Raw genomic sequence first — 26,292 nt, forward strand, 5'->3', positions numbered from 1 at the left:
CACTTACACGACCTCCTTTCCAGTCGCACTCATTTGGTGGGTGCCGTGGACCTAGACCACCCTTCCGACCAGAACATGGCCTCGTATGGTAAAACCCCAGACACGGAATGACTATATGATTAATAAAATAAACACAATCCGAGTGACAAAGTCCACGAACGAGGCCTATAATGTAAATAGGCGCGCTAAGATAATTAGAAACATCGTGAAGGAACTGTCTCGGAAATAATAACTGCAATAGGCCAAATTGTCAATTTAATAATAGAAAAAAAAAAAAAAAATTAAAAATCGATGTTGCTTATTAATTTGTAGCCTAAATTCAATTTGGTTTTTTGAATAATCAGAAATAGGCTACCGGTATTGTTTACAATATAGGCCTAATATTAAATAAAATTTGTTATAAAATATCTATTATTTCGATTTATGCCTTTCAAAATTAGAAATATCTTTGTAATAATCTAGCATAAACAAGATATTTCTAATCTAAATTATGAGTATTCAGAACAAATATTTAAACCAATTGTTACTTCCTAAATGCATTGTAACTATAAAACAAATACCAGATAATTATATTGTCTGCAAATAAAAGATTTTATTGAGAATGTTATACTCATTTTGACTTGACCAAATTTCGATTATAAAGTATATTTAAAAAAAAAAGTAGGTTATATATTTATTTTTGTATTTTTTTCGTTTGGTTAACCATAAACATACTATACTATTTTGCTACGTCTCTGTTACTACTGTACTAGCAACTAAAGCTTGTTGCGCGTTCTAGTGGGAACCAAGCTTAAACAAACATAGGCTACTAAATCATTTGAAAAACAGATAAATTTCTTATTCATAATTTATAAAAGTTGCATGGGTATGTATGTATTTATTTGCGTGTGGCTACTCAATATTCGACATTTTATTTGTGTTCTATTTAAATTTAAGAGACGGTGACATTATTTGGTGAGTAGAATGAAATAGTGATACTTGAGAGGAGATGATGGATGACTATTGAGGTGATATCGGGTGATCCGATCGTAGTTCCGAGATTTAGCTATTACCTTAATGCAAATGAGAATACACTAAAATACGCAAAGAATGATAATCGGGCTTGTTTAATATGTTTGGTCTTTCTTGCCTTTTATATTTAGTTTTGTAGAAAATTTAATGAATGAATAAAAAAATACTAATCAGTGCCATCCCACTCGTATACAATGACAATATTAGAACGTATTGATGATGGTAGGCCTACTGTACATGGTAAATGTCGGACAAGATGAGGCGTATTGATAATAGACCGTCGGTAGATGGTAAGAACGATGACGATGACGATTTATGATAAACATGACGATGATGATGACATAAATGACAATCATGTAGGTACGTTTGAATTTCATGATTCAGTGGTGGCGCCAGGATTTCCCCGACGGGGGGGCCGAATTCCCCCACGGGGGGCCGTACGCCTCAGAAAATTTTGAAAAAATAGATGCTTACACACTGTTTAATGGGCTAGAGCAACTGTTTCCATTTACATTTAATAACAATGTCACATAATAATGTAAATTTAAATAAATCTTTCCTAAATACTCTAAAATTTCGACGAACTAATAATAAACTTTGATCCAAAAATGCCTCGATAGTGCATGTGTTTAGTGTACGACTGTGCTTTGGTGGTCTGTTAACCTCAGATATATACCCTATAGCCGGGTGAATAACTCAATGTAATTTAGTACCGTATACAATGATGATGAAGAAAAAAGTTCACGATATTTTATTTTTATTTTTATTTTATTCAATCAAAACCAACAGCGATAAATACCGCCACTAACAGGTTTGAAACATAAAACAATACAACATCAAAAACGGTGTCTGTCTGATATTACACTCTACTCTGTACAGGGGTGTAAATATACAGGTCCACGCTAACGCTTGCACACGGACCAGGGCGGAAAATGGTGTATTTTTGGAGAGTGATGACGTCAGCATTCACACGAGGAGCGAGCTAAGATAACGTAATGCTGGTAGTGGGAGTGCATGTGTTTTGAAAATAACTCAGTTGTGGGTATTTTCCGAAGATTTTAAATTGCGTTTTCTTTTTAAACTCTTGAATTCATAAATAGTTCTTTCACTATGTAGGCCTATTTACACAACTATAGCTCTAGCCTACTCTTCTTAATTAAAAGAGTCAAGTGCGCCGAATCCGCGTCTAGCGACGGTCACGGGTTTGTTGCATCTTTTTTTTCCCTTTAGAAGTAAGCCACCCTATTCACCCACCTACCCTAGATCGAGATTTATGCGCGAAAAGAAACGTGACCAGACCCTGTTTTATGGTTCGGGCCAACCGCTTCCTTTTCCCAATCGAACCCCCACCCAAACCCTGGCCCCCCCCCCCGGCCCCCCCGCTGGCGCCACCACTGGATTCTAATACTATCTATACATCATGCTAATATAGAAATACTGATAGACTATTTTACAATGACTTGTTAATCACCCCTCTCTTACTAATGGAATAGTCTAAACACAAACGCATCCAACCGTAGCGATAAGCGACAATAGATTGATCAGTTTTATTAGGGGCTTTCCCATTTAGCCTTGTACTTTACCGTTGTTCAGACGTATAAGACTGATCTAGGGCTTATTACTGTTTAGTACTGTATCTCCAATTGTCATATTCCTATACCAAGTTTGTAATGAAGAAATGTTTGCATCAGTTTATGTAATTCATACAAAGAGGTAGGTAGTTTAAACATTAAAGTCCAGGAAATCTGAACGTTTGGTTGTGCCTACGTCTACTGGTTATAAATATTAGATTAGATCATATAGAATAAATAATGTTATACCTCTCCATGATTAGACCATAGGTAAAGTTTTGAGTTGAGAATGTTCAAGGAAGGAGTCTCGACGTTTAGTTGTTCAACGTTAAACATTGATTCCTATCTATGATTAATCCGACCTAGCTGACTAGTTTTAGCAAAATGCCATTGTTCACTGAACAATAGAATAGAATATATATCATACAGTATGATAGGAATTATATAAAACACTCCTACTAAGTCCCTGGATAAACTATGACACACATTCTTAAGTAAGACTAACAATGATAGGTATTTTACCATTTTGTTGCCTGACTGTGTATTAATTACCATATTCACACGACATTTTTGTATTTACAGTCATGGTTTCCTGTGGACGCAATCTTATCGATTTTGCAAATGTCTTAAAAGCATTCATTGGCAGTTTTTACCTTAGTATTGCTTATTGGTTCAGCCAGTGTGGATTAGCTGTGAGTATCTGTTTGGTTAATTTACACCTGCCAGAGAGTTGTACCCTGCTTACACTAATAAAAAAAATACCTCAATAGAAGAGAATAGTGAGACACTGTGAGAATAGTGAGACACTGTGAGAATAGTGAGACACTGTGAGAATAGTGAGACACTGTGAGAATAGTGAGACACTGTGAGAATAGTGAGACACTGTGAGAATAGTGAGACACTGTGAGAATAGTGAGACACTGTGAGAATAGTGAGACACTGTGAGAATAGTGAGACACTGTGAGAATAGTGAGACACTGTGAGAATAGTGAGACACTGTGAGAATAGTGAGACACTGTGAGAATAGTGAGACACTGTGAGAATAGTGAGACACTGTGAGAATAGTGAGACACTGTGAGAATAGTGAGACACTGTGAGAATAGTGAGACACTGTGAGAATAGTGAGACACTGTGAGAATAGTGAGACACTGTGAGAATAGTGAGACACTGTGAGAATAGTGAGACACTGTGAGAATAGTGAGACACTGTGAGAATAGTGAGACACTGTGAGAATAGTGAGACACTGTGAGAATAGTGAGACACTGTGATTACTAATAAGAATAATACTAATAATAATAAATTAGGACTTTTAAGCGCAGCATAAAGCCTCTATGCGCTTCATATACAAATAAAGTAATCCATGAAATAATAATATAAAAAAGTAATTAAAAATGAGAGTGACAGGCCATAAAATGATTGGATATGTTCAGTTCATTTATTGACTTTCACCATACGTACGTTACAGTATTGTCATAAGAAATAACGTTTGAGTTAGTGTTTACCAACCAACCGACCGACATGAGCTGTTGCACGCGACTAATAACACAAAGTAAACAATGAAACACCGAACGAAATCAAGTAAATGTTTTAAAAAAAGAATTGAATGAATTGCTGAGTCTATTTCGTGCCTACTTTACATGGATAAACCGACAATAGCCCTTTCTCCTCGAAGAGCAAGATATAACTCGAACAGTAGAAACTTTCATTGAACACCCCTCTCCACAAATGGTATATTCCAAGAATTATGACCTCAGGTGGGAACCTTTTGAAGATTTAAACTGTATTCATTATTTATGTTTTTTTACAGTTGAGTCTAATATGTATCGTAGTAATAGCCCTAGCAACGGACTACTGCACTAATTTAATGATTGTGTGCAAGTACGAGATTATTGATAGACTGACAATAATTGATAAAGACGAACAAGATATAACGGCCGAAGAAAAGGAACATCAGAATAAGGAACGTGAAAGAATTGGCCGAAATCTTACTTATGCAGAAATTGCAAATTTCAGTTTAGGAAAGAAAGCCTTGTACGTTGTCAACGCTGCACTGTTCATTACCCAATTTGGATACACAGTTCAATATATAATATTTCTTGGAAACACTGTTCAATCTCTATTTCCATTTGGTGACAAACCTTATACAAATACTAGCAATGTTACAGATGATGGAGGTCTGTATCCGGTGGTGGACAATGCCAGAGTAACTACTTCACCAACTTATAACCTAGTCGTTCTTATACCAATTCCTTTTTTTATGGCGTGTTCGTTGTTACGGGATGTTCGCAATTTGGCACCAATAAGTTTGGCTGGAAATGCTGCAGTAATTTGTGGATTTTTTGCAACTCTTGGGATTATTTATAATGGTAAAGTATTGTTTTTTATAGGGACCATGTCAAAAATACTTCAGTTACTGCAGTAACTATAGTTTGATTACTCTTTAGACCGCTTATTGCCTCATAAACTACTAGATTCAATCTAAAAAAACATTAAAGCATACAATATTGCAGTAATCAAAATGTAGTTATGATTTTTACATGGTCCCTTGAATACACCTCCATTGTTTTTTCTCTAATTGTTCCGCAGTTTCTTTTCAATCAAACAAGTCTAACAATGTCAATCAGGAAGGAACTGCTATTACCAAATAAACCAACAATTTTATTAGTTCAAGAAACTTTCATTTGTACATAACTTTCACAAATTAGACAATGAGTTCATAAAGTCGTTTTACCCCACATTTTAGTCGGATGATATCCTCTCTAATTACATATCCCTCGAGAAGGGGTTGGATTTTGTGTTATATTGGTCCTGTTCATTTCACAGGAAAGTTTCCACTTATGCTTGGTTAAGTTCCCAATAAGAGACGCAACAAAAGACGTAATGCAAAGTAAGTGAGTTGATCAAGAAGCGTGGTTCCCACTAGCGACGCAGCGCAAGGACGTACGCGCAACGTAAGTGAATTGATCAATGAAGCGTGGTTCCCACTAGAGACGAAACACAGGAACATACGCGCAACGCAAGCGAGTTGACCAATGACAAGCCACTGTTCTAATAATCAAACGCTTGTGATTTTGTCAAATCAAAATCACTTTTACAGAAACTACTCTATCTTTTGTAATTGTAGTTTTGCGTCAGGGAGTTGAGTAATTAGATGTTTTGCCCTACTCTGACGTAATTTGTACTTTATACTAATAGTCCATGGGATTTAGACTTTTAACTCACACAAATTGCAAGAAAAGGTTTTTTTGATGAAATGTGTTCTTTAGACCATACTGAACACATTTATCAACGTTAGGACATTTTTCGACAACAGGACGTAGCCTAATTTGCATAATTAAAAATGGCCGCCATTTTTAATAACGTACTCTGTATCTTGGAAACCGCTAGTCACAGATAATTAATTATGGTGTCAAAATCATTAGAACATATGTTTTTATATTCACTTTAATGATAAAGTTTGTCCAAAAATGAATGGAAGTGCTATTTCTAACATTATTGACCTTTGACCTTGATTTATCATATCTCAGCAACCACTAATCGGAGATATACAAATTAGGGCTTAAATTGTTCAGAAACTACACATTTATATCCAGTCTAATGGCATGTTTTTGCAAAAAATGGCGGATTCTAACATTATTGACCTTTGACCTTGATTTATCATATCTTAGCAACCACTAATCTGAGAGACACACAATATGGCTCAAACTGTTTAGAAACTACATATTTATATTTAGTCTAATGGCATGTTTTTGCAAAAAAATGCCGATTCTAACATTATTGACCTTTGAACTTTGCACTACATAAAATCGCATAACTTTGAAAATATTGTACATATGAAATTATTTTTAGTGTCAAATTATTCAGAACATACATGTTTCTATAGAGTCCAATGACACATTATGTCCAATAATGACCTATTGTATGGTTATTAACATTTGAACTATATTTGAAAAGGATTTTTAAACCCGGAATCTTCTTCATGTAGGCATTCATTAGAACATGTGATTTGGCACTACTTGTTTAGAATATGGTGGTAATTTAAAGTGCATGTAACCAGTTGATTTAAATTAAATTTAAAAACTGAAATATTCACTTAAAAAAAAAATATTAGACTATGTATACATACATTATAGGTTTGGATTATTAATAAATTTTTAATTAGGTCTTACATCTTACTCAGGAGAAAGTTGGTGTTGACACTATTAACAGAGCCAACAAAAATGTATTTTTTTTAATGATATATTGTTACATTGTACATACTTTAAATAGGCCATGCCATTTTGCAGGTTTATTAACGTTTTGTTCAAGTTAGTAATTTATATTTTGATCAAATTAAATTGCCATTAAATGGCATATTCAAAAAACAAATTTCTAAAGATTATTTAGTTTATATTTTGCTAAGGATAGCATCGATATTAATGCAACATATTTAGTTTAGTTTAATTAATTGGCTATCGAGACTCATAATTAGGCTGACCACCACTTGCAATATTTTCGCCGTATACAGTAAAAACCTCAGTTTCTTATGGAATTTATTTATTTATTTCAATAACCATATACAGTACGACTACTAGTCGTGTATAGTTTTTAACCTTTTATTACTTGTTTTTGTACTTTTTTTACGTGAATGTATTGTGTATGTACCATGTTTCTATGTGGTTTAATTTTTACCATTTTTTAACCATCAATTTTAATGCTTTTAATATAAATATATTGTAATTCAGCTTCAGCTGCGAAAACGATAAGAAATAAAATAAACAAACGTGTAAACTTGTAGGCAGTTTATGGATGAATGCAATAGTTTATGCTTATAAATTTAGTGTACCATGGCCTACTTTAAACTAAACATAATAAGTCAACATTGCAACTCTTACATTTTAGAGTGCCAAATCACATGTTCTAATGGACGTCCACATGAAGAAGATTCCGGGTTTAAAGGCTTTTCAAATATAGTTCAAATGTTAATAACCATACAATAGGCCATTATTGGACATAATGTGTCATTGGACTCTATAGAAACATGTATGTTCTGAATAATTTGACACTAAAAATAATTTCATATGTACAATATTTTCAAAGTTATGCGATTTTATGTAGTGCAAAGTTCAAAGGTCAATAATGTTAGAATCGGCCATTTTTTGCAAAAACATGCCATTAGACTAAATATAAATATGTAGTTTTTGAACAGTTTGAGCCATATTGTGTGTCTCTCAGATTAGTGGTTGCTAAGATATGATAAATCAAGGTCAAAGGTCAATAATGTTAGAATCCGCCAATTTTTGCAAAAACATGCCATTAGACTGGATATAAATGTGTAGTTTCTGAACAATTTAAGCCCTAATTTGTATATCTCCGATTAGTGGTTGCTGAGATATGAGAATTCAAGGTCAAAGGTCAATAATGTTAGAAATAGCACTTCCATTCATTTTTGGACAAACTTTTTCAATAAAGTGAATATAAAAACATATATTCTAACGATTTTGACACCATAATTAAGTATCTGTGACTAGCGGTTTTCAAGATACAGAGTACGTTATCAAAAATGGCGGCCATTTTTAATTATGCAAATTAGGCTACTTCCCGTTGTTGAAAAATGTCCTAACGTTGATAAATATGTTCAGTAGGGTCTAAAGAACACATTTCATCAAAAAAACCTTTTCTTGCAATTTGTGTGAGAAAAGGGTCATTTTTTAGCTAAATCCCATGGACTATAAGTACATTTGAGAATACTTGCGAGTCGCAAGTATTCTCAATATACTTAGTATAAAGTACGAACGAACGAAACATTGAAGATGGACGATTTGTAGGCCCATATAAAATCAGTAGGTTTTATAGGTGGATGGTTAACTGTTTTGTATGAAACAATATATTCATGTGTCACTCGTTTAATAGTTCCTTCCATTGTTTAATCACTAATCATCTTATTTCTTCTAACATCCACCCATCATGTTATTTCTTCTCTCATCTCATCCATCTCTTAAATGCAATTCATCAACTTCTAACAATACCATCATGTATGTTTCAATGTTGTCTCTGTCAAGAGGCAGTTCCTGTGTTGTTGCTGACTTCGTCTGACCACACCCACTTCGTCTTGTCTTCATTTATTGTTTGATTGATATACGATTTTTAAACTATTTTTTTAAAACTAGATTTTCATGTTGCTGATGAAATAGAATACTTTAAATGGGCAGCTTTACCTATGTTATTTGGAGCAGTATCAGGGGCATTTGAAGGCATTGGCACGGTAAGTACAGCAAGCTAGGGGGTCAGCACGGTAAGTACAGCAAGCTAGGGGTCAGCACGGTAAGTACAGCAAGCTAGGGGGTCAGCACGGTAAGTACAGCAAGCTAGGGGGTCAGCACGGTAAGTACAGCAAGCTAGGGGTAAGCACTGTATATATAGCAAACAGGCAATACTCTTAATAATGGTGCCCTAAATACAGTAATTTGCAAAAATAAATTGGCTCAGGCATAAAATGAGAAATTATTATTATTTAACAAAACATTATCGGTACACTGTATTTATATCATAGGCATATTCTGTAATACAGTGTCACATAGGTATTACATGTATCTAGGCCACACGCCTAATACAAGCGCTAGATTTGTTATACATAATTGCCTATGGCCCTGTTTCTGCTGCCAACTAAATACCGTATATTATACGGTATTTTTTTAATACCGTATATATACGGTATATTTTTGGCAGCAGAAACTGCGCTCATAAAAAATATACCGTATTTTGTATACCGTATTTTCCCCACAAAATTTGTGGATAAAATACGGTATTTACAAATTTATACCGTATTTTTTGTACCCGTTTCTGCTGCCAATAAAAAATACCGTATTTTTTTTTTACATGACAAAAGGTCAACATTCGTATTTTTATTTTCTGTCGCTGTCAGATGCTTTACACACGTGTATAGATATATTCGGCGAAAATGTGGAGCGAAGACGTCACAGTTTTACTAAATAAATGTGTGTGGGGAAGCTAAAATGTCTGGCCAACTAATAAAAGGGACAACCACATTTATAAAGACATTTCTAAAAAAATAAAGCAGGAGTATGGAATAGACTTGTCTCCAAAGCAAGTAAACTCAAAGCTGAAGAGCCTTGCGAAAGCAATACAACATTGCAAAATACAATAACTCGGGGAGGGAACGAATTAATTGTCCCCATTACGATGTTTTCTGTGCTCTCACAACATCTCTATCACTAGGGCTAGGCTGTTGAAAGTGAGACGTAAAACTTCCTTTATTGCGACTTTTAATTATCGACCAAATAAATGAATGGCAATTTGGGTAAAAAAGATGAAATTTAACACGACCACCCAAGAAGTATTGTTAGCAGAAACGGGGTACTAAAAAATACGGTATAAAAAATACCGTATTTTATACCGTATTTTTATACCGTATTTTGAGCAGTTGCAGCAGAAACAGGCCCTATGATACTGGGTATACAATGCCATGCAGATACAGTGTAGATAATCGGATGTATTTTATGACTTGAGAGTCAAAAGTGAAACTACAGCTAGTGTATCGTTTATTATAATAAATTTCAAAAACGTCATTGCATTGCAGGTGATTCCGGTTGAGGCTAGCATGGTAGGAAATCGACACATGTACCCATACTTCTTACACTTGACAATATGCATTCTAGCCCTTATCCTATCGTCTTTAGGAATCTCTGGCTACCTAAGGTATGGACATGCAACACAGCAGATTATTATTGCAAACCTTATTGAAGAGAACGATTCCATCTTTCTTACTATTATCTACACTTTAATATGCATAAGTGTGATGCTTACATACCCATTACAGCTGTTCCCTGTCATTGAGGTTATAGAGAATGCACTCTTTTTACCAGGTATGTATGATCAATTAAATTCTTTCATATGGCTGCAGTAGCGTGCTTAAGTTAGTGTTTACCGACCGACGACTAACCGACCGACATAGTAAGCTGTAGAGTCGCAAGCGACAAAAAATTATAAGGAGGTTGAATAATAATTTAAAAAAAAAGTTGACTATCAATTTATCCTGGAAATCACATAAGGTTTATCGCAAGTAGCGTTTGCGACGCATGATGGGAAGGGTTTGTGAAAAAACGTCACACAACGCGTACGTTACGAATCAATTCCTTGTTTGTCTTTACAGGAAAGATTTTTGGTCCAAAAACGTTAGTGGTAGAATCTGTGAATGGAGAGGGTGGTATACAAGAAGCTTCCGAGACAGACGCTTTAATTAAAGACAAATCAAAAGTAGGATTAGCAGTTGCTGTGCCAAAATCGGTATGTAAACATTCTGCTGTCATGTGATTTAGAATGCTGTGATGATGTTCATGCTTTAATGTAGTCTGGGCTCCAGACGGAGTTTTGTCTTAATATTAGTAAAAATATAAATATTTTTGCACATATGGCGTTTCATACGTGTATTACTTGAGTATTGTTCAGACAAAAATCGCGGTCGAAATAAAAACAAATAAATAAAAAAAAAGACAATAAATGCAGACTTGGGGCAAGTCTAGCTTTAATGCGACTAATGTCATTTTTCAAGTATACAAATTCATACAATTTATCTTAAGTTGAATGTTCTGTTTCTTTTCCATGTCATATGCATACTCAGCACAATATTAAATCTTTTATGATGATGGTTTCGTCCATAAATGTATTTTTTCTTCGACTCACTATCAATAATTTACATAAACCCCATCCTAAAACGGTTCCCACTAGAGAGGCAATGCAAGGACGTACGCGCAACGCAAGCGAGTTGACCAATGACAAGCCACTTTTCGAATAATCCATCGCTTGTGATTGGTCAAATCACTTACGTTGCGTTACGTACTTAACTTGCGTTGCGTCGCTAGTAGGAACCAAGCTTTAAGCTGCACATGTTTCAGTAAACATGTAATTATGTATAAATACAGAATACAGAATGTTATTGGTCCAAAAAAAGGAAATTCGTTTCGTTGACAAGCTCAAACAATTAGGAACCAAGCTTTAGTGTAATTTCATTAAAATACTCATGTTTCAGGTGTCGGCATGGAAACGTAATTTAATTCGCCTTTTACTTATTTGCGCTGAAGTTGGAATCGCCATTTTGTTTAAGGATCAGTATGCATATTTTGGCAGTATATTTGGTATGAATTAATTTTTATTGTTACAAAGCAAAACGAACAATTAAAACACAAACGTCTTGTAAACAATGTATGTTTTATGATTTTTAATAAAGTGTGATGTGCCTAAATATGGTAGTGTGCCCAAATATGGTAGTAATATGACATCATCATGTCTATATATGTCACATCACATAAAGTTTGATAGTGTAGACAGAGCTTGAATAATATTTCATTAATTTATATGTTTTGCAGGAACAATTGGAGCGTCTGTTCTAGGCTACTTCTTACCCCCACTCATTCACATCAAGTTAAAACGTCATCAGGTTTGGTGGGGGATTACGGCGTTAAACGTATTCTTACTGACTGTCTTTGGGGTTATAGGAGGATCTACGAGTCTAGGTCTTGGTATCAAAACTATTGTTGACAGAATGATCAACAACAAATGAAAATAACTAAATCATGGTGATATTTGTCCATTATAAGCTTGAATGTAATTTGTATGTTATAGGTCTTAATACAAAAATATTATTTTATAGTTTTAAAATTATGAATATTTATTATTAGTCAAGCTTTAAAAAGCTATTTAAACATTTTAATTGGTGCAATTAATTTTAACATATTATACAGTCTACAGTTACAAAAAGAGGTCAAATTAGTATATGAAAAGACGCTTATTATTAACAAAATTTATGAGGTTATAAAAATGATATCTAAAACTATTTTACATAATATCAGGAATGTATATAATACATAAATAAATATTTTATATTATATATCAATTGGAAAAGTGGTTACTCTGTTTTATTAACTAACTGCACAGACGCAACGCAAACACGTAGACGCAACAAGTAAGATGACCAATGACAAGCGACAGTTCGACGCAACGCAAACACGTAGACGCAACAAGTAAGATGACCAATGACAAGCGACAGTTCGACGCAACGCAAACACGTAGACGCAACAAGTAAGATGACCAATGACAAGCGACAGTTCGACGCAACGCAAACACGTAGACGCAACAAGTAAGATGACCAATGACAAGCGACAGTTCGAATAATCATTTCTTTTTGGTCAAATTACAATGTATGCACTACAAAAGTTAGAGCAAGTGGAGCAATAACGTTTGCTCCTAAATGGAAGAAGAACCAATCTTGAGCAGGTAAGTCGAAACAAGGCAATCTAACAACAGGATGAGCTCCGGAGATCAAAGGGTTTATCTGTGGCTGCGACACGATAGGTTTCATGGCCCTTAAAGCTTGGTTCCCACTAGTGACGCAACGTAACGCAACCAACGCAACGTAGGAAAATGCCCTTCCACTCATTGTGCTTACCCCCGCCTGCGTGAAATCAAACCTGCGATGTTTGCAGCATGCACTGTTGCATCGTCGGTTCCCACTTGTGATTACGCAATACAGCATTTTGCGTCGATACGTCGCTGCGTTACGTTACGTTGCGTCTAGTGGGAACCACGCTTAACAGACGCCGCGTGCACAGCGGAGAAAATGCACATAGTACAATACTGTTGGTATTGTCGCAGCCAGACATAAGATCAAAAGACTTTTACGAGTTCTTTGGTGGCCGAAATAAACCTACATACGGTAATATATTTATTTGAAAAATTCAAATCAAAGTTAACTATTAACTACAATACCAAAACATAGGCCTACCAGCAGATATGGCATATGGAACTGATAATCAACAAGGGTTTTGGAATCCAAATTTCAGAGCCAGAGAATCTATACATTATAATATACAATGACAGTCGCAAATCAAAAACAAATTTTAAACTCCTTCCAATGAAGACATGACCAGAAGGAATATGGACACAAAATAGTTGTACCACTTAAATGGATATACTTAGACTATTCTGCTGTAACATAGTTTAGCCTGGAGATAATTCTACACTAGAACATTTGGGTAATTTGTTTACAGAAAAAACAAACACAAACAAAAGCTTATTCTTTTTTGGGCATGTATTGGGAAATTTCCCGTTTCTTTGCAGTTTCCAATTTGGACTAATTAGGTGATATTGTGATTTTCCAAAGGTTATATATTATGTGTATGAGGCCTAGGGATATTGTTAAAGGCAGGACGTATAGCTTAACATATTGCCACACTTGGCGTTTGAATGTTTTGAAGGTCCTGCAGCAGCAGAAAGATAGGTGGTTTAAAGTTAACTTATCCAGGAGAATTCCTCGACGTTTGTGGTTGTTGAGGTATACATTCTTTTATTCCGATGTCACGCTGTGTCAAGGAATAGTAAATATATTAGGTACAGAGGTCAAAGGTTACGTTATTGTTATATAGTTACAATTTAATAGTTCCAGACATGCATACATAAACAAATATAACTGCGTTTTTTAAAACCTAACAATGGTTGGTATTTTATCAGTCTGTCGTGGTCTGTATTAGCTATATTACCATCGATATATCCACTCGACATTTTTGTATTTCAGTCATGGTTTCCTGCGGACGAAATTTTGTAGATTTTGCAAATGATTTGTTGGATGTACATACCTTAGTATTGCTTATTGGTTCAGCCAATGCGGTTTACTTGTGAGTAAATCATTGTTATTAATTGAATATAAAATGAAGTAAAATAAAATGTCAATGAGTTATTGTTTTTAGTTAGAAAAAATGTCGCTCCGAGTGTCTTGTAATAGGCCTAAGGTAAACCCAACCAAATTAGGAGAATCCTAAACGGTCCAATTCTATATTTAAATTAAGAAGACATGTGTATTGATAATTAGACATTATTAATATGTATTGATAATTAGACATTATTAGTAATTATAATCTTAATTTCAACATTGCTTATTTTGTACATTGACTATTTTTTGGGAAAATTTGTATTTACAGTTGAGTCTAATATGCATCGTAGTAATAGCCCTAGCAACAGATTACTGCACTAATTTAATGATTGTATGCAAGTATGAGATTATTGATAGACTGACAAGAATTGATAAAGACGAACAAGATATAACGACTGAAGAAAAGGAACACCAGAACAAGGAACGTGAAAGAATTAGCCGAAATCTTACTTATGCAGAAATTGCAAATTTCAGTTTAGGAAAGAAAGGCTTGTATACCGTTAACGCTGCAATTTTCATTACGCAATTTGGATACACAATTCAATATATAATATTTCTTGGAAACACAGTGCAATCTCTATTTCTATTTGGTGATACACCAGTTACAAATACTAGCACTATTACGGTGGCGGACAATGCCAGAGTAGGCCTAACTACTTCACCAACATATAACCTAGTCGTTCTTATACCGATTCCTTTTTTTATTGCGTGTTCGTTGTTACGGGATGTCCGTAATTTGGCACCAATAAGTTTGGCTGGAAATGCTGCAATATTTTGTGGATTGTTTGCAACTCTTGCAATTATTTATAGTGGTAAAGTATATTGTTTATTTATGAAAACATTCCATGATTTTACATATCAATAACAGTAGGTTTTAGGCTATAGATGGAAAATATGCCTTACTCATTGTACAAAATAGTGAATGCTTATTATGCGTTGAATAGTGAGAATATTACACTATTGGTTGTCGGATTTACTGCTCTATTTAACGAGCGATTTATTACCTTTTTTATTTTTTTCAAATTATTTTCTTCATTAGATTTTCATGTTGCTGATGAAATAGAATATTTTAAATGGGCAGCTTTACCTATGCTATTTGGAACATTATCTGGGGCATTTGAAGGCATTGGCACTGTAAGTACAGCAAGCTAGGGGGTCAGCACTATAAGAACATCCAGCTAGGGGGTCAGGGAGCAGCATCAGACATTTTAAGGAGTCAGCCAGCATGCTGCCTATGGAATTTAAAAACCAATTGAAGTATATTATAAAGAACAAACATAAATAATGAATTATTATCGCTCGACTAAGAAGTCAAGAAAATGGAACCTATACAAAGAAAGCAAACCTTAAAAATACATTTTATACTGATAAACCACATATTTATTCTATATTATTTAACAAATAATAATAGATTTCAAAAACGTCATTGCATTGCAGGTGATTCCGGTTGAGGCTAGCATGGTAGGAAATCGACACATGTACCCATACTTCCTACACTTTACAATATGCATTCTAGCCCTTATCCTATCGTCTTTAGGAATCTCTGGCTACTTAAGGTATGGACATGCAACACAGCAGATTATTATTGAAAATCTTATTGAAGACGAGAATTCTATGTTTCTTACTATAGTGTATTCTTTGATATGCATAAGTGTGATGCTTACATACCCACTGCAGCTGTTCCCTGTCATTGAGGTCATAGAGAATGCATTCTTTTTACCAGGTATGTATATGATCAATTAAATTATCACCAGAAAATAATAAAATCAAATTTGCTTGAAAAACGCATGTTGGTTCCCATTGACGTAACGTAGTGGCAACGGAAGGACAAACGCAAAACAGATTACGCGACACTAATCTAAACATGGTTTTACTGTAATATGAATGTTTTTTAACTGCTATAAAACTATCTTAATTTTCAATATGTGTACGTTAAAAAAAGTGTCGTATTTCTTAGGCGATTCCTTTATTTATTACAATAAACTAAACTGTAAAATAAACATATTTGTATCTTTTTAAAGGCAAGATTTTTGGTCCTGAGAATGGATCAGAGACAGATACTTTAATTAAAGAAAAAGCAATAGCGGGCGTAGCGGTTGCTGTTCCAACATCGGTATGTACATGAGTTAATTTACTAATGACTCGGTTACCTCACTAATAATATTAATTCTTAATTCGAACAATTCTTGATCGACTACTTGGCATGTTTAGGCTAATTCAGTTGATGAACACCACACCAGTTCACACTTGCCAAATTATTATATTATTTTTAGTTTAAATGTTTTGTTTCTTTTTCATTCAAAAAATTAAAGAGTCTTGAGGGACTTGATGATGTCATATCACTACCATATTTATACACTATACTACTCTATACACTTTCTTGCCAAACTAGTTTGATAGTGTAGACAGAGCTTTACAAGCTAAATTAATTCTTACTTTAAATACATCTGACTTGTTACAACAGCATAACGTACCCGCAATGAACTCCGAGTACTAATTACACGGTTCTCATGTCGTTTATGAATTATTACGTCATTCTGTTAATTAATCATGCGAGACGGATTGTAACTAGCGCCATCACATTCGTTGCTTTAGCATTTGCTCTTTTTTCATTTTATTTATTGAAACTTAATAAATGAATTTGAATTTAGCTTGTTGGTATAAAATCCAAATACTAATTATTTTGGTTAATTTTAATATGCATTCTAAGCATTATTTCACTAAGACTTAAGTTAAAATACTCATGTTTCAGGTGTCGGCATGGAAACGTAATTTAATTCGCCTTTTACTTATTTGCGCTGAAGTTGGAATCGCCATTTTCTTCAAGAATCAGTATGCATATTTTAGCAGTATAATTGGTATGACTTAATTATGAATTTGTTATAATAAAATTAATAATTGGGAGAATGGGAGAAAATCAAATTTACACATTAATTTTGTTCTGCCTGGGGCAGGCTGAAAACAAAACATATTAAAGCAGCTATCAATTTATGTTAAAGGATGGCTATGACACACAGACAGACAAACAAATGACCGAGAAACTGTTGGTTGTCCTGTAATATTACAATTTATATTCCAGTAATGTATACAGTATCTTTGTTCTAAAATTCACAGGATCAATTGGAGCGCCTGTTCTAGCCTACTTCTTACCACCACTCATTCATATCAAGTTAAAACGTCATCAGGTATGGTGGGGGATTACAGCATTAAACGTATTCTTACTGACTGTCTTTGGGGTTATAGGAGGATCTACAAGTCTAGGTCTTGGTATCAAAACTATTGTTGACAGAATGATCAACAACCAATGAAAATAGCTAAATAATGTTGTCAGGAAACTATAGATCTATCTTCGATATGGGACAACATATCACCATGACGACCAATTCTTATTATATCTATAAGCAAAGTTAACTATTAACTAACTGTTAACTAAAAACATACCAGCAAATAGTTGGCTGTATAAAATACTATATGTACTAAACTACTGAGTGTTTTTGGGGATTTAAAACCAAAATTCAAACAAAATTAATATATAATACCAGCGGATATAATTAGTCTTAGTTTCTCAACACGTTCAGTGATTGAAAGAAACCGGAATAGAGTATCGAAAATAAGTTCTTTGTAACACTTTATCATTAATAATTGTGTTGGGATTTTGGAGAGATCATACATCGACAGTTTGTTTGTTTCTGCGGAATTTGTTGACGATTTGTGCTCAAAGGAAAGTTACATTTCAATAATCCTCAACAAAATGGGTATTTGACCCGATTGTGGAAATAAATGTGTGATTATAACATAACCAGTTACCAAATTAATGGATATATGCCAAGTCATATTAAAAAGCAAGATCATTGAAGTAAATCATCCAGAAACGATCTCTATTATAGATAATAATGATGAAGGCCACAGATTGTTCACTGTTTTTCTTTACATATTGTGTTGTAGCTGCCATTCAAATCACGATGTGTTATGATTGTATTAAAAAGCAGAAAGTTACTGAAAGTCAAATAAAACTAGTTGGCTTTGGTCGTCTGTTTTATCAGCATTCATTGTATAAACAAGTTAATTTTGCCAGTATAAAAGATCGCTTGGCGCCAGAAAAATCACCACCAGCTTATTTTCTTCATTCTGGTCATTTTTATATTCTCAGTTACAGCAAGCAAAATTCATGCAAGTGGCATCGTATAAAACACCGATATTTCAACAGAAAAATATACATAAAAACAGGTAATAAAAGAAAAAAGTGTTACACATTCCTACAGTGTTACTGGCATAAGCGGAAATATTACTGCTTTAAAAATGGACGTTACATAAAGCAACGTATAGTCCATAAATATGGTAAAACCTGCATTCATCATGTACATCGCTGTAGGCATCCGGAAAATCATCATCTATTTTCGAATTCAGAGGCGATGTTCACTTTTAGACATCGCTTTACATATAAATAACATTACGACCATAATTGTCTTGACATCTTGTGTAATGATAAGTTTTAATTTCTTTGTTGACAGTAATTATACGATATATAAGTTGAAAGATTATTATTCATGGATTGCGATTTTGCACCATTACGTGAGTTGACAAATCACAAGCGACAGTTCGGATGATCTATCGCGTCGTGATTGGTCCGAATTACTTGTGGCGTGCTTCTTACGTCCGTTCCGCGTGCGGGTGGGTACCAAGAAAAAAAAAGCTTTAGTCTAGATACTCAAGAAAACACTTCTTACTTTACATCCAACAGTATTGTAATCCATCTACACAACGCACGACATCAAGAACAATACTAATAATACTAGCGACCACAGTATACGACCAGCAGTGCATGCACACAGCGTACAATCAGTACAACGTACACGCAGTATACGACCAGCAGTGCAGCTGCACACAGCGTACAATCAGTACAACGTACACGCAATATACGACCAGCAGTGCATGCACACAGCGTACAATCAGTACACGCAGTATACGACCAGCAGTGCAGCATGCACACAGCGTACAATCAGTACACGCAGTATACGACCAGCAGTGCATGCACACAGCGTACAATCAGTACAACGTACACGCAGTATACGACCAGCAGTGCAGCATGCACACAGCGTACACTCAGTAAAACGTACACGCAGTATACGACCAGCAGTGCAGCATGCACACAGCGTACAATCAGTACAACGTACACGCAGTATACGACCAGCAGTGCATGCACACAGCGTACAATCAGTACACGCAGTATACGACCAGCAGTGCATGCACACAGCGTACAATCAGTACAACGTACACGCAGTATACGACCAGCAGTGCATGCACACAGCGTACACTCAGTACAACGTACACGCAGTATACGACCAGCAGTGCATGCACACAGCGTACAATCAGTACAACGTACACGCAGTATACGACCAGCAGTGCATGCACACAGCGTACACTCAGTACAACGTACACGCAGTATACGACCAGCAGTGCAGCATGCACACAGCGTACAATCAGTACAACGTACACGCAGTATACGACCAGCAGTGCAGCATGCACACAGCGTACACTCAGTACAACGTACACGCAGTATACGACCAGCAGTGCATGCACACAGCGTACACTCAGTACAACGTACACGCAGTATACGACCAGCAGTGCATGCACACAGCGTACAATCAGTACAACGTACACGCAGTATACGACCAGCAGTGCAGCATGTTACCGTAGGCGTCCATCATAAATAAATTACAAATTTTGTAGATACTGATGTTCCTTTATTTATTCTCTGAACTATCTCTTGTATCTCTACAAATTACAGTATCATTAGCAACTTGAATAAACACCGTGAAAACTATAATAAAACAAAGATTAGCATTACAATGTAGGCCTAATCATATCATCATCGTACAGGCAGACAAGCACAGGTCTGACTCATGGGGCCGGGGAACATGGTACCCTAAGGCCTAGGGCTAGCTCTCAGCAATGAAGTAAAACTCAACTAATTAAAAATACAAGTCATAAGTTATAATTACAATCACATGAATAACCATGTGTAAATACCTTGTAGCCTTATTGGAGCCTATGGTAAAGATACTTTTAACAATGATTATCTCTAAACTTTATGTCATAAAAAATGTCTTATTCTCTCTTATCACTTTTTATCTATCTGAGCTCTAGAGGGCCTCCTGTAAGTAGGCTGCAGTTACACTCCCACCCAAATCATCTATGATTTAACCTAAACTTCCACCCGTGCCAGAATAAACACAAGCAATGCAAAACTGGAAGTACCTTAACAATATTTACCAAAACTATTGAAAGAATAAGTTAACAGTTTGTATTTTCTAAAATCAAGGTTAGTTTATGAATTGGCCTTTCCAAATATGTTGCGCGTTTCAACCGTTTTCCATCATTATCGATATTTGTGTCTGCAACAATTAACCTAACTTTTCTCACTAGTCCGTCCTCACTTGGCATTAATTCAGATATTCTGGCCAATTTCCAGTCTCCGCGTATCAAATGTTCTTCTTTTAGTAGTACTATGTCTCCTATCTCAAGGTTTCGGCGTACTTGGTTCCACTTAGCTCTCGATTGAAGGTTGGTCAAATATTCCTTTTTCCATCTTGACCAAAATTCATTGGCCAGAAACTGAACTCGACGCCATCTTCTTAATGCATATACGTCTTCCTTGACAAAGAACCCAGGCGGTGGAAAAACGATTTTCGATTTCATTGTGAGTAGCTGGTTCGGAGTTAAGGCTTCGGGTCCATGTGGATCATTTAGATTTTCGGTTGTTAGAGGTCTACTATTGACGATAGCCATCGTTTCGTACAGGAATGTACGGAGAGACGTGCTATCTAATCTTGACTTGTATTGATTAAGAATGGAATAGAGAACGTTACGGATTGTTCTTATTTGTCTTTCCCAAATGCCTCCCATATGACTGGCGGAAGGAACATTAGAAAAGAAGTTACAGTTTTGATCTGCTAGGAACTTTCGCACCTTATCTTCTTTAATCTCCTTAAAGGCCTTTGTGAGCTCATGTTGTGCTCCCATAAAGTTACTGCCTTGATCACAACGAAATTGACGAACATTGCCACGTATAGCAATGAAGCATCTAAGAGCGTTGATAAAGGCGTCTGTTGTCATGTCGTCGAGCATCTCTATATGAATGGCTCTTGATGCCATACATGTGAATAACAATCCATACCTTTTTAATTCTCTTCTTCCCTCCTTAACCAAAAATGGTCCAAAACAGTCAAACCCAGTATATGTAAACGGAGGGGTTGGTTCCAATCTTTCATTTGGTAAGTTTGCCATTTTTTGGTCTTGATTACGCCCACGTAATTTTCTGCATTGAACACACTTGTAGATATGGCTTGATACAGCTGAACTTATTCCAACTATCCAAAATCCATTGGATCTAACTGCATTGGTCGTAAAGCCTCTTCCTTGATGGGCTGTTTTCTCATGGTAGTGTTTAATTATTAAATGTGTTACATGGCTTCTTTTTGGCAATATTGCAGGATGTTTAACACCCATATCTAGAGAGGTGGCTCGTTTCAGGCGACCACCAACTCGCAGTAATCCGTCAACATCTATGTACGGGTCTAACTTCGCAAGATTGCCTGTGCACTTGGAAGATTGCTTGTAGAGTTGGTCGATGTCTTTTTTGAAGAACTTATGTTGGACCATTTTGATGATGGTCTTTTCAGCTTCGATTCTGTCTTCTACAGAGGTAATGGTATAATGATTTTTGGTTTTTCTTGTTTTGATGAATTTCTTAAGAGCGGCAACTCCTGTAACTGCTCTCTTATAATCGGAAAAACGTTCTACACGATTTAGCAAGCAATTTTCTTCAGTGGAATTTATCGCAAGCACGCTAGCTTGGTTTACTTCCGGATCGTTGGAAGATACGTCAAATTTTTGATTATTTTCCACTATATTTCCGCATTTCCAAAGGAGTTTTGGTCCTTGAAACCAGTTGGATGTCTGTAAGTCCTTTGCTCCAAGACCTCTTGAAGCATGGTCGGCTGGATTCTCATTCGTAGATATGTAGTTCCATTGTTCAGGATTTGTGGTATCTCTAATGCGTTGGACGCGATTAGCTACGTACACATGGAAACGTCTGGCTTCGTTTCTGACATAACCAAGTACTACCTTCGAGTCAGTCCAGAAGTAGTGTGCTGAATTTTTATATTCTAGTTCTTGATATAGAATGGTACTGACTTTTGTTGACAACACCGCGGCTTGTAGCTCTAATCTTGGAATACTAACAACCTTTTTGGGTGCCACTCGGGCCTTTGCCATTATCAGCGCACAGTGAATCTCAGAGAAGTCATTTTCAAGTCTTATATACGAGCACTGCCCATAACCAGAATTACTTGCGTCGGAAAAGTGATGAAATTCGACCTTTCTTTGTTGGAAATCTTTTGGTTTGAAGCACCTATTAATCGTAATGGTGGCAAGCTTTGGAAGGTCTAATCTCCATTTCTCCCATTTTGGACGAAGCTCCTCGGAAAGTTTTTCGTCCCAGTCTGTTCCCTCCTTGCACACTTCTTGCAGTATTTGCTTACCCTTGAGTGTAAATGGGGCAAGAAGTCCAAGTGGGTCGAAAATTGATGCTACAGTGGATAGAATTCCTCGGCGTGTCAATGGAGTGTCTTTCATGGTGATTCTAAATTGAAAGTTATCTGACTCGACGCACCATTGTATTCCAAGGGCCCTTTCAACTGGTAAGTCTTCGAATGATAGGTCTCGATCTACGGTTCCTTTAGCCTGTTCTGATTTTGGGATGGTAGACATAACGTCTCGTTGGTTGGAAATAAATTTATGTAGTCTAAGTGAGCCCTTTGCACACAGTTTTCTGGCATCTTCTATTAATTCAACTGCTTCAGGTACAGTTTCTACGCTCTTTAGACCATCGTCTACATAAAAGTTGTTCTTAATGAAGTTAACTGTCTCTGGTTTGTGTTGTTCGGCAAAGTGTTCCGCCATGTATTTTAGTCCGAAATTAGAGCAACCTGGTGAGGAAGCGGCTCCAAACAAGTGGACCTTCATTCTGTAATCTATGGGTTGCCTTTCGAGATTTCCATCTTCCCACCACAAGAAGCGTAGATAGTTTCTGTCATTCTGGTTAACATGAAACTGGTGAAACATCCTCTCTATATCACACATTATGGCTATGGGTTCTTGTCTAAATCTGCATAGTACACCTATGAGTGTGTTGTTTAGGTCTGGTCCAGTAAGAAGATGTTGATTCAAGGCTGTACCTTTGTAGTTAGCGGAGCAGTCAAAGACAACACGAATTTTGGTGGGTTTCTTAGGGTGGTAAATTCCGTGATGAGGTATGTACCATGCTGGCTCTTTTTGTATTTCATTTGCTGGTACTTTCTCGGCATCTCCATTTTGAAGTATTTCTGTCATAAATTTTTGATAATCTTCAAAGTACTTCTCATTCGTCAGGAAACGTCGTTTTAGGTGGTTCAATCGATGCAGTACACAAATTCTGTTATTCGGTAATACTGGCCTCTTTTTAAAGGGTAATGGCATTTCGATATGTCGGTCTTCATTGATATGGACTTCCTTTTTTAGAGTATCCATAAACTGCATGTCTTCTTGAGAGAGAACTGTGTCTCTTGTAACTTTCTCCGTGAAGTCGTACTCCAAGGCTCTTATTGCATCTAATGGAGTAACTATTTCTTTAACAGCTGTTTTTAAGACATAGTGAACTTCTTTGGTTGGTTCCGATTTCAAATTAGATTCGTACGTTAAGTGTAGATCGTTTGGAATTTCCTTCACCATTACTCTATGACTGTGACCGATTTTATCTTGAGGAACATAAGATGTCTCAGCTCCTCCTCCTACAACACTCCAACCCAATTGAGTTTTGATAGCGAATGGTTCATTTCCATTTCCTGAAATATGGTCTATGGGTGCCAGAGCCTGTGGAACGTTATACCCAATAAGCAACCCTATTTCACAGTTTTGTCTAGATGGTATCTGTTGACTTATCCTTTGTAGATGAGCATAACATCTCGTCTTTTCGGGTGTAGGAATATGTGATTGGTCAACTGGTATGTATTCTCTAGTATATGCCGTTGGTAGCTGAATTTTTGTTTCTTCAAAGAAACCTCTAATCATTAGGTTGTTATACTTCTTGCAAGATACGACTTCCCTTTTAGACGTCATCGTAGTCAATCTTAGTGTTGCTGGTTCGCAACTTGCACCAATTTGGTTTGCAGTATCTTCTAGCACAAAGGTTGTGTCGGATTGTGTGTCTAATAGGGCATATACAAGATGTTCCTTTTCAGGTTTATGTTCATTGGATATCCAGACGGGAACTATCATTGAAGACATTGTGTTGTTTGTGTTTCTGCGGACATTTTTGCAGTTTGAAGTCTTTACTGATTTTACCACTTCAGACTTAGCGTCACCATTCAGCCGAGTCTCGGCGTCAATCTCGTTAGCCTGATCTCTCTCCTTTACATTTGAAGTCTTTACTGATTGTACTACTTCAGACTTAGCGTCAACATTCGGCTGTGTCGCGGCGTCAATCTCGTTAGCCGGATCTCTCTCCTTTACATGGAGACTTGTTGGATGTCTCCTTTGGCAAATTTTACAAATACTTTTCTGGTTACAGTTCCTTGACACATGGCCATGTTGTAAGCAGCTGAAACATAGACCATTTTGCTTGATGTATTGCTGTTTTTCGGTATCGGGTTTTCTGGCAAACGCTCTGCAGTCAATTAGGTGATGGTTATTCATTTTACACATGAAGCATGATGGCATTCCACTGATACTGGTGGCTAGCGTTTGAGATTGGTTTCGATATCTTGAACTTTTCTCTGTGAATTTTGTTTCATTTTCTGGTATTAAGGTAACAGGATCGCAAACAATTTCAGCTTCGGTCGTCAAAAATGTGGAAAAGTCATTGAATGTTGGATAACTACCCTTGATTTGCATAGCGCTCACTGCGTTTCTTCGCCATCTATTCACTAACCAATCTGGTAATTTTTGAAGAATTTTCCGGTTTTCTCTGCTGTCATTAAGAACTTCCAAGCCTTTCATTTCTCTCATTGCTATGTTGCATTGGTTCAGAAAGTCAGAGAGTCGCCTAAGGCCATTGTAATCTCTTGCTTGAATCCTTGGCCAGCTGTCTAATTTGTCTCTAAATGCTTCGGAAACTATAAATGGATTTCCATATCTTTTTTCTAAAACTGCTTTAGCGTTTTCATAAGCATGTTCACCTTGTAGCAGAAAGTATCCACTGACAACTTCCTTTGCTGGGCCTCCTATGTATCTCTTAAGGTAGTGAATTCTGTCTTCCTTAGAAATTCCTTTATTTTCGATTAAACATCTAAAGGATGCGTTCCAATCATAGTACTTAAGAGGATCGCCATCAAATATTGGTGGCTCTGGTGCTGGTATGCGGTTCATACTGAAGGCTGAAGAAAAGGCTTCTGCTAAAGCGTTTAAGTCTGTGGTACTGCTAGATTGATTTTGAGGCATTGTCGATTGGGCTGTTGTTGCTTGTGTCTGTGTCATTAGAGGTTGAGGTTTGGTTAGGTTGCGAAACCTTAGTGCATGATCATTTGAGGTTTGGTGTGGGGTGGTCATAATTTCTCCATATCCGTTCTGAATTTCCTGTTGAATTGCATCAACTCGTGCATTCTCTACAGCTGCAGCTTGTTTAGCCTCTAAAACTTTGAACTCTGCTTCAGCTTTGGCATGTTCTGTTCTTTGCTGTGCTTCCCGCCTTATTTCTTCAAGCCTTGCTTCTGCTTTCTTAATTTCCATTTCCGCTTCCTTTGCTGTAAGGTCTGCTTTCTGTTTAGCCATTTTTTCAGCAAATTGAGCAGTTTTGTTGGCTGCAGCAGCATTCGCCACAGCTTGAGCTTTAATGCTAACAATAGATCGACATGAACTCCTTGATGCTGCAGATTTTGAGGCTTGACACTCCAGGGCTAATGCATGTGCCCTATCCATAGCGCTTGTTATACTAGCTTGGATGGAGTTGGTAATGGTGAGATATATGTT

The 26,292-nt window shown here is 36.2% G+C and overlaps 4 protein-coding genes across 5 annotated transcripts; 2 read left to right on the forward strand and 2 right to left on the reverse strand.

Annotated features, from left to right (window-relative positions):
* The first annotated feature begins 2,587 nt into the window (after nucleotides 1–2,587).
* On the forward strand, nucleotides 2,588–12,384 carry LOC140046474 (uncharacterized). Its single transcript, XM_072091123.1, has 8 exons — nucleotides 2,588–2,724; nucleotides 3,165–3,274; nucleotides 4,390–4,948; nucleotides 8,732–8,826; nucleotides 10,162–10,447; nucleotides 10,735–10,868; nucleotides 11,611–11,716; nucleotides 11,948–12,384. The coding sequence occupies exons 2-8, from the start codon at nucleotides 3,167–3,169 to the stop codon at nucleotides 12,139–12,141; spliced, it is 1,482 nt and encodes a 493-aa protein (XP_071947224.1). The 5' UTR covers nucleotides 2,588–2,724; nucleotides 3,165–3,166; the 3' UTR covers nucleotides 12,142–12,384.
* Nucleotides 12,385–14,076: 1,692 nt separating this feature from the next.
* On the forward strand, nucleotides 14,077–18,550 carry LOC140046475 (uncharacterized). Of its 2 annotated transcripts, XM_072091125.1 has the most exons (8): nucleotides 14,077–14,251; nucleotides 14,555–15,098; nucleotides 15,326–15,420; nucleotides 15,724–16,009; nucleotides 16,308–16,399; nucleotides 17,039–17,144; nucleotides 17,401–17,471; nucleotides 18,437–18,550. In XM_072091125.1, exons 2-8 carry the CDS (start codon nucleotides 14,612–14,614, stop codon nucleotides 18,515–18,517), a joined length of 1,218 nt encoding a protein of 405 aa, XP_071947226.1. In that variant the 5' UTR covers nucleotides 14,077–14,251; nucleotides 14,555–14,611; the 3' UTR covers nucleotides 18,518–18,550. The 2 variants fall into 2 exon arrangements, with proteins under 2 accessions (XP_071947226.1, XP_071947225.1); XM_072091124.1 differs by lacking the exon at nucleotides 18,437–18,550 and having other exon boundaries at nucleotides 17,401–18,411.
* A 2,820-nt stretch (nucleotides 18,551–21,370) lies between these two features.
* Nucleotides 21,371–22,923, reverse strand: LOC140047848 (uncharacterized). Its single transcript, XM_072092880.1, has 2 exons — nucleotides 21,591–22,923; nucleotides 21,371–21,486 (listed from the first exon to the last, which is right to left on the reverse strand). Exons 1-2 carry the CDS (start codon nucleotides 22,921–22,923, stop codon nucleotides 21,371–21,373), a joined length of 1,449 nt encoding a protein of 482 aa, XP_071948981.1.
* Nucleotides 22,924–23,026: 103 nt separating this feature from the next.
* On the reverse strand, nucleotides 23,027–26,241 carry LOC140047849 (uncharacterized). The gene is made up of 2 exons (XM_072092881.1): nucleotides 23,114–26,241; nucleotides 23,027–23,036 (listed from the first exon to the last, which is right to left on the reverse strand). Exons 1-2 carry the CDS (start codon nucleotides 26,239–26,241, stop codon nucleotides 23,027–23,029), a joined length of 3,138 nt encoding a protein of 1,045 aa, XP_071948982.1.
* Between the last annotated feature and the right edge of the window lie 51 nt (nucleotides 26,242–26,292).

This window comes from Antedon mediterranea, chromosome 4 (genome assembly GCF_964355755.1).
Source record: "Antedon mediterranea chromosome 4, ecAntMedi1.1, whole genome shotgun sequence".
Lineage (NCBI taxonomy): Eukaryota > Metazoa > Echinodermata > Crinoidea > Comatulida > Antedonidae > Antedon > Antedon mediterranea.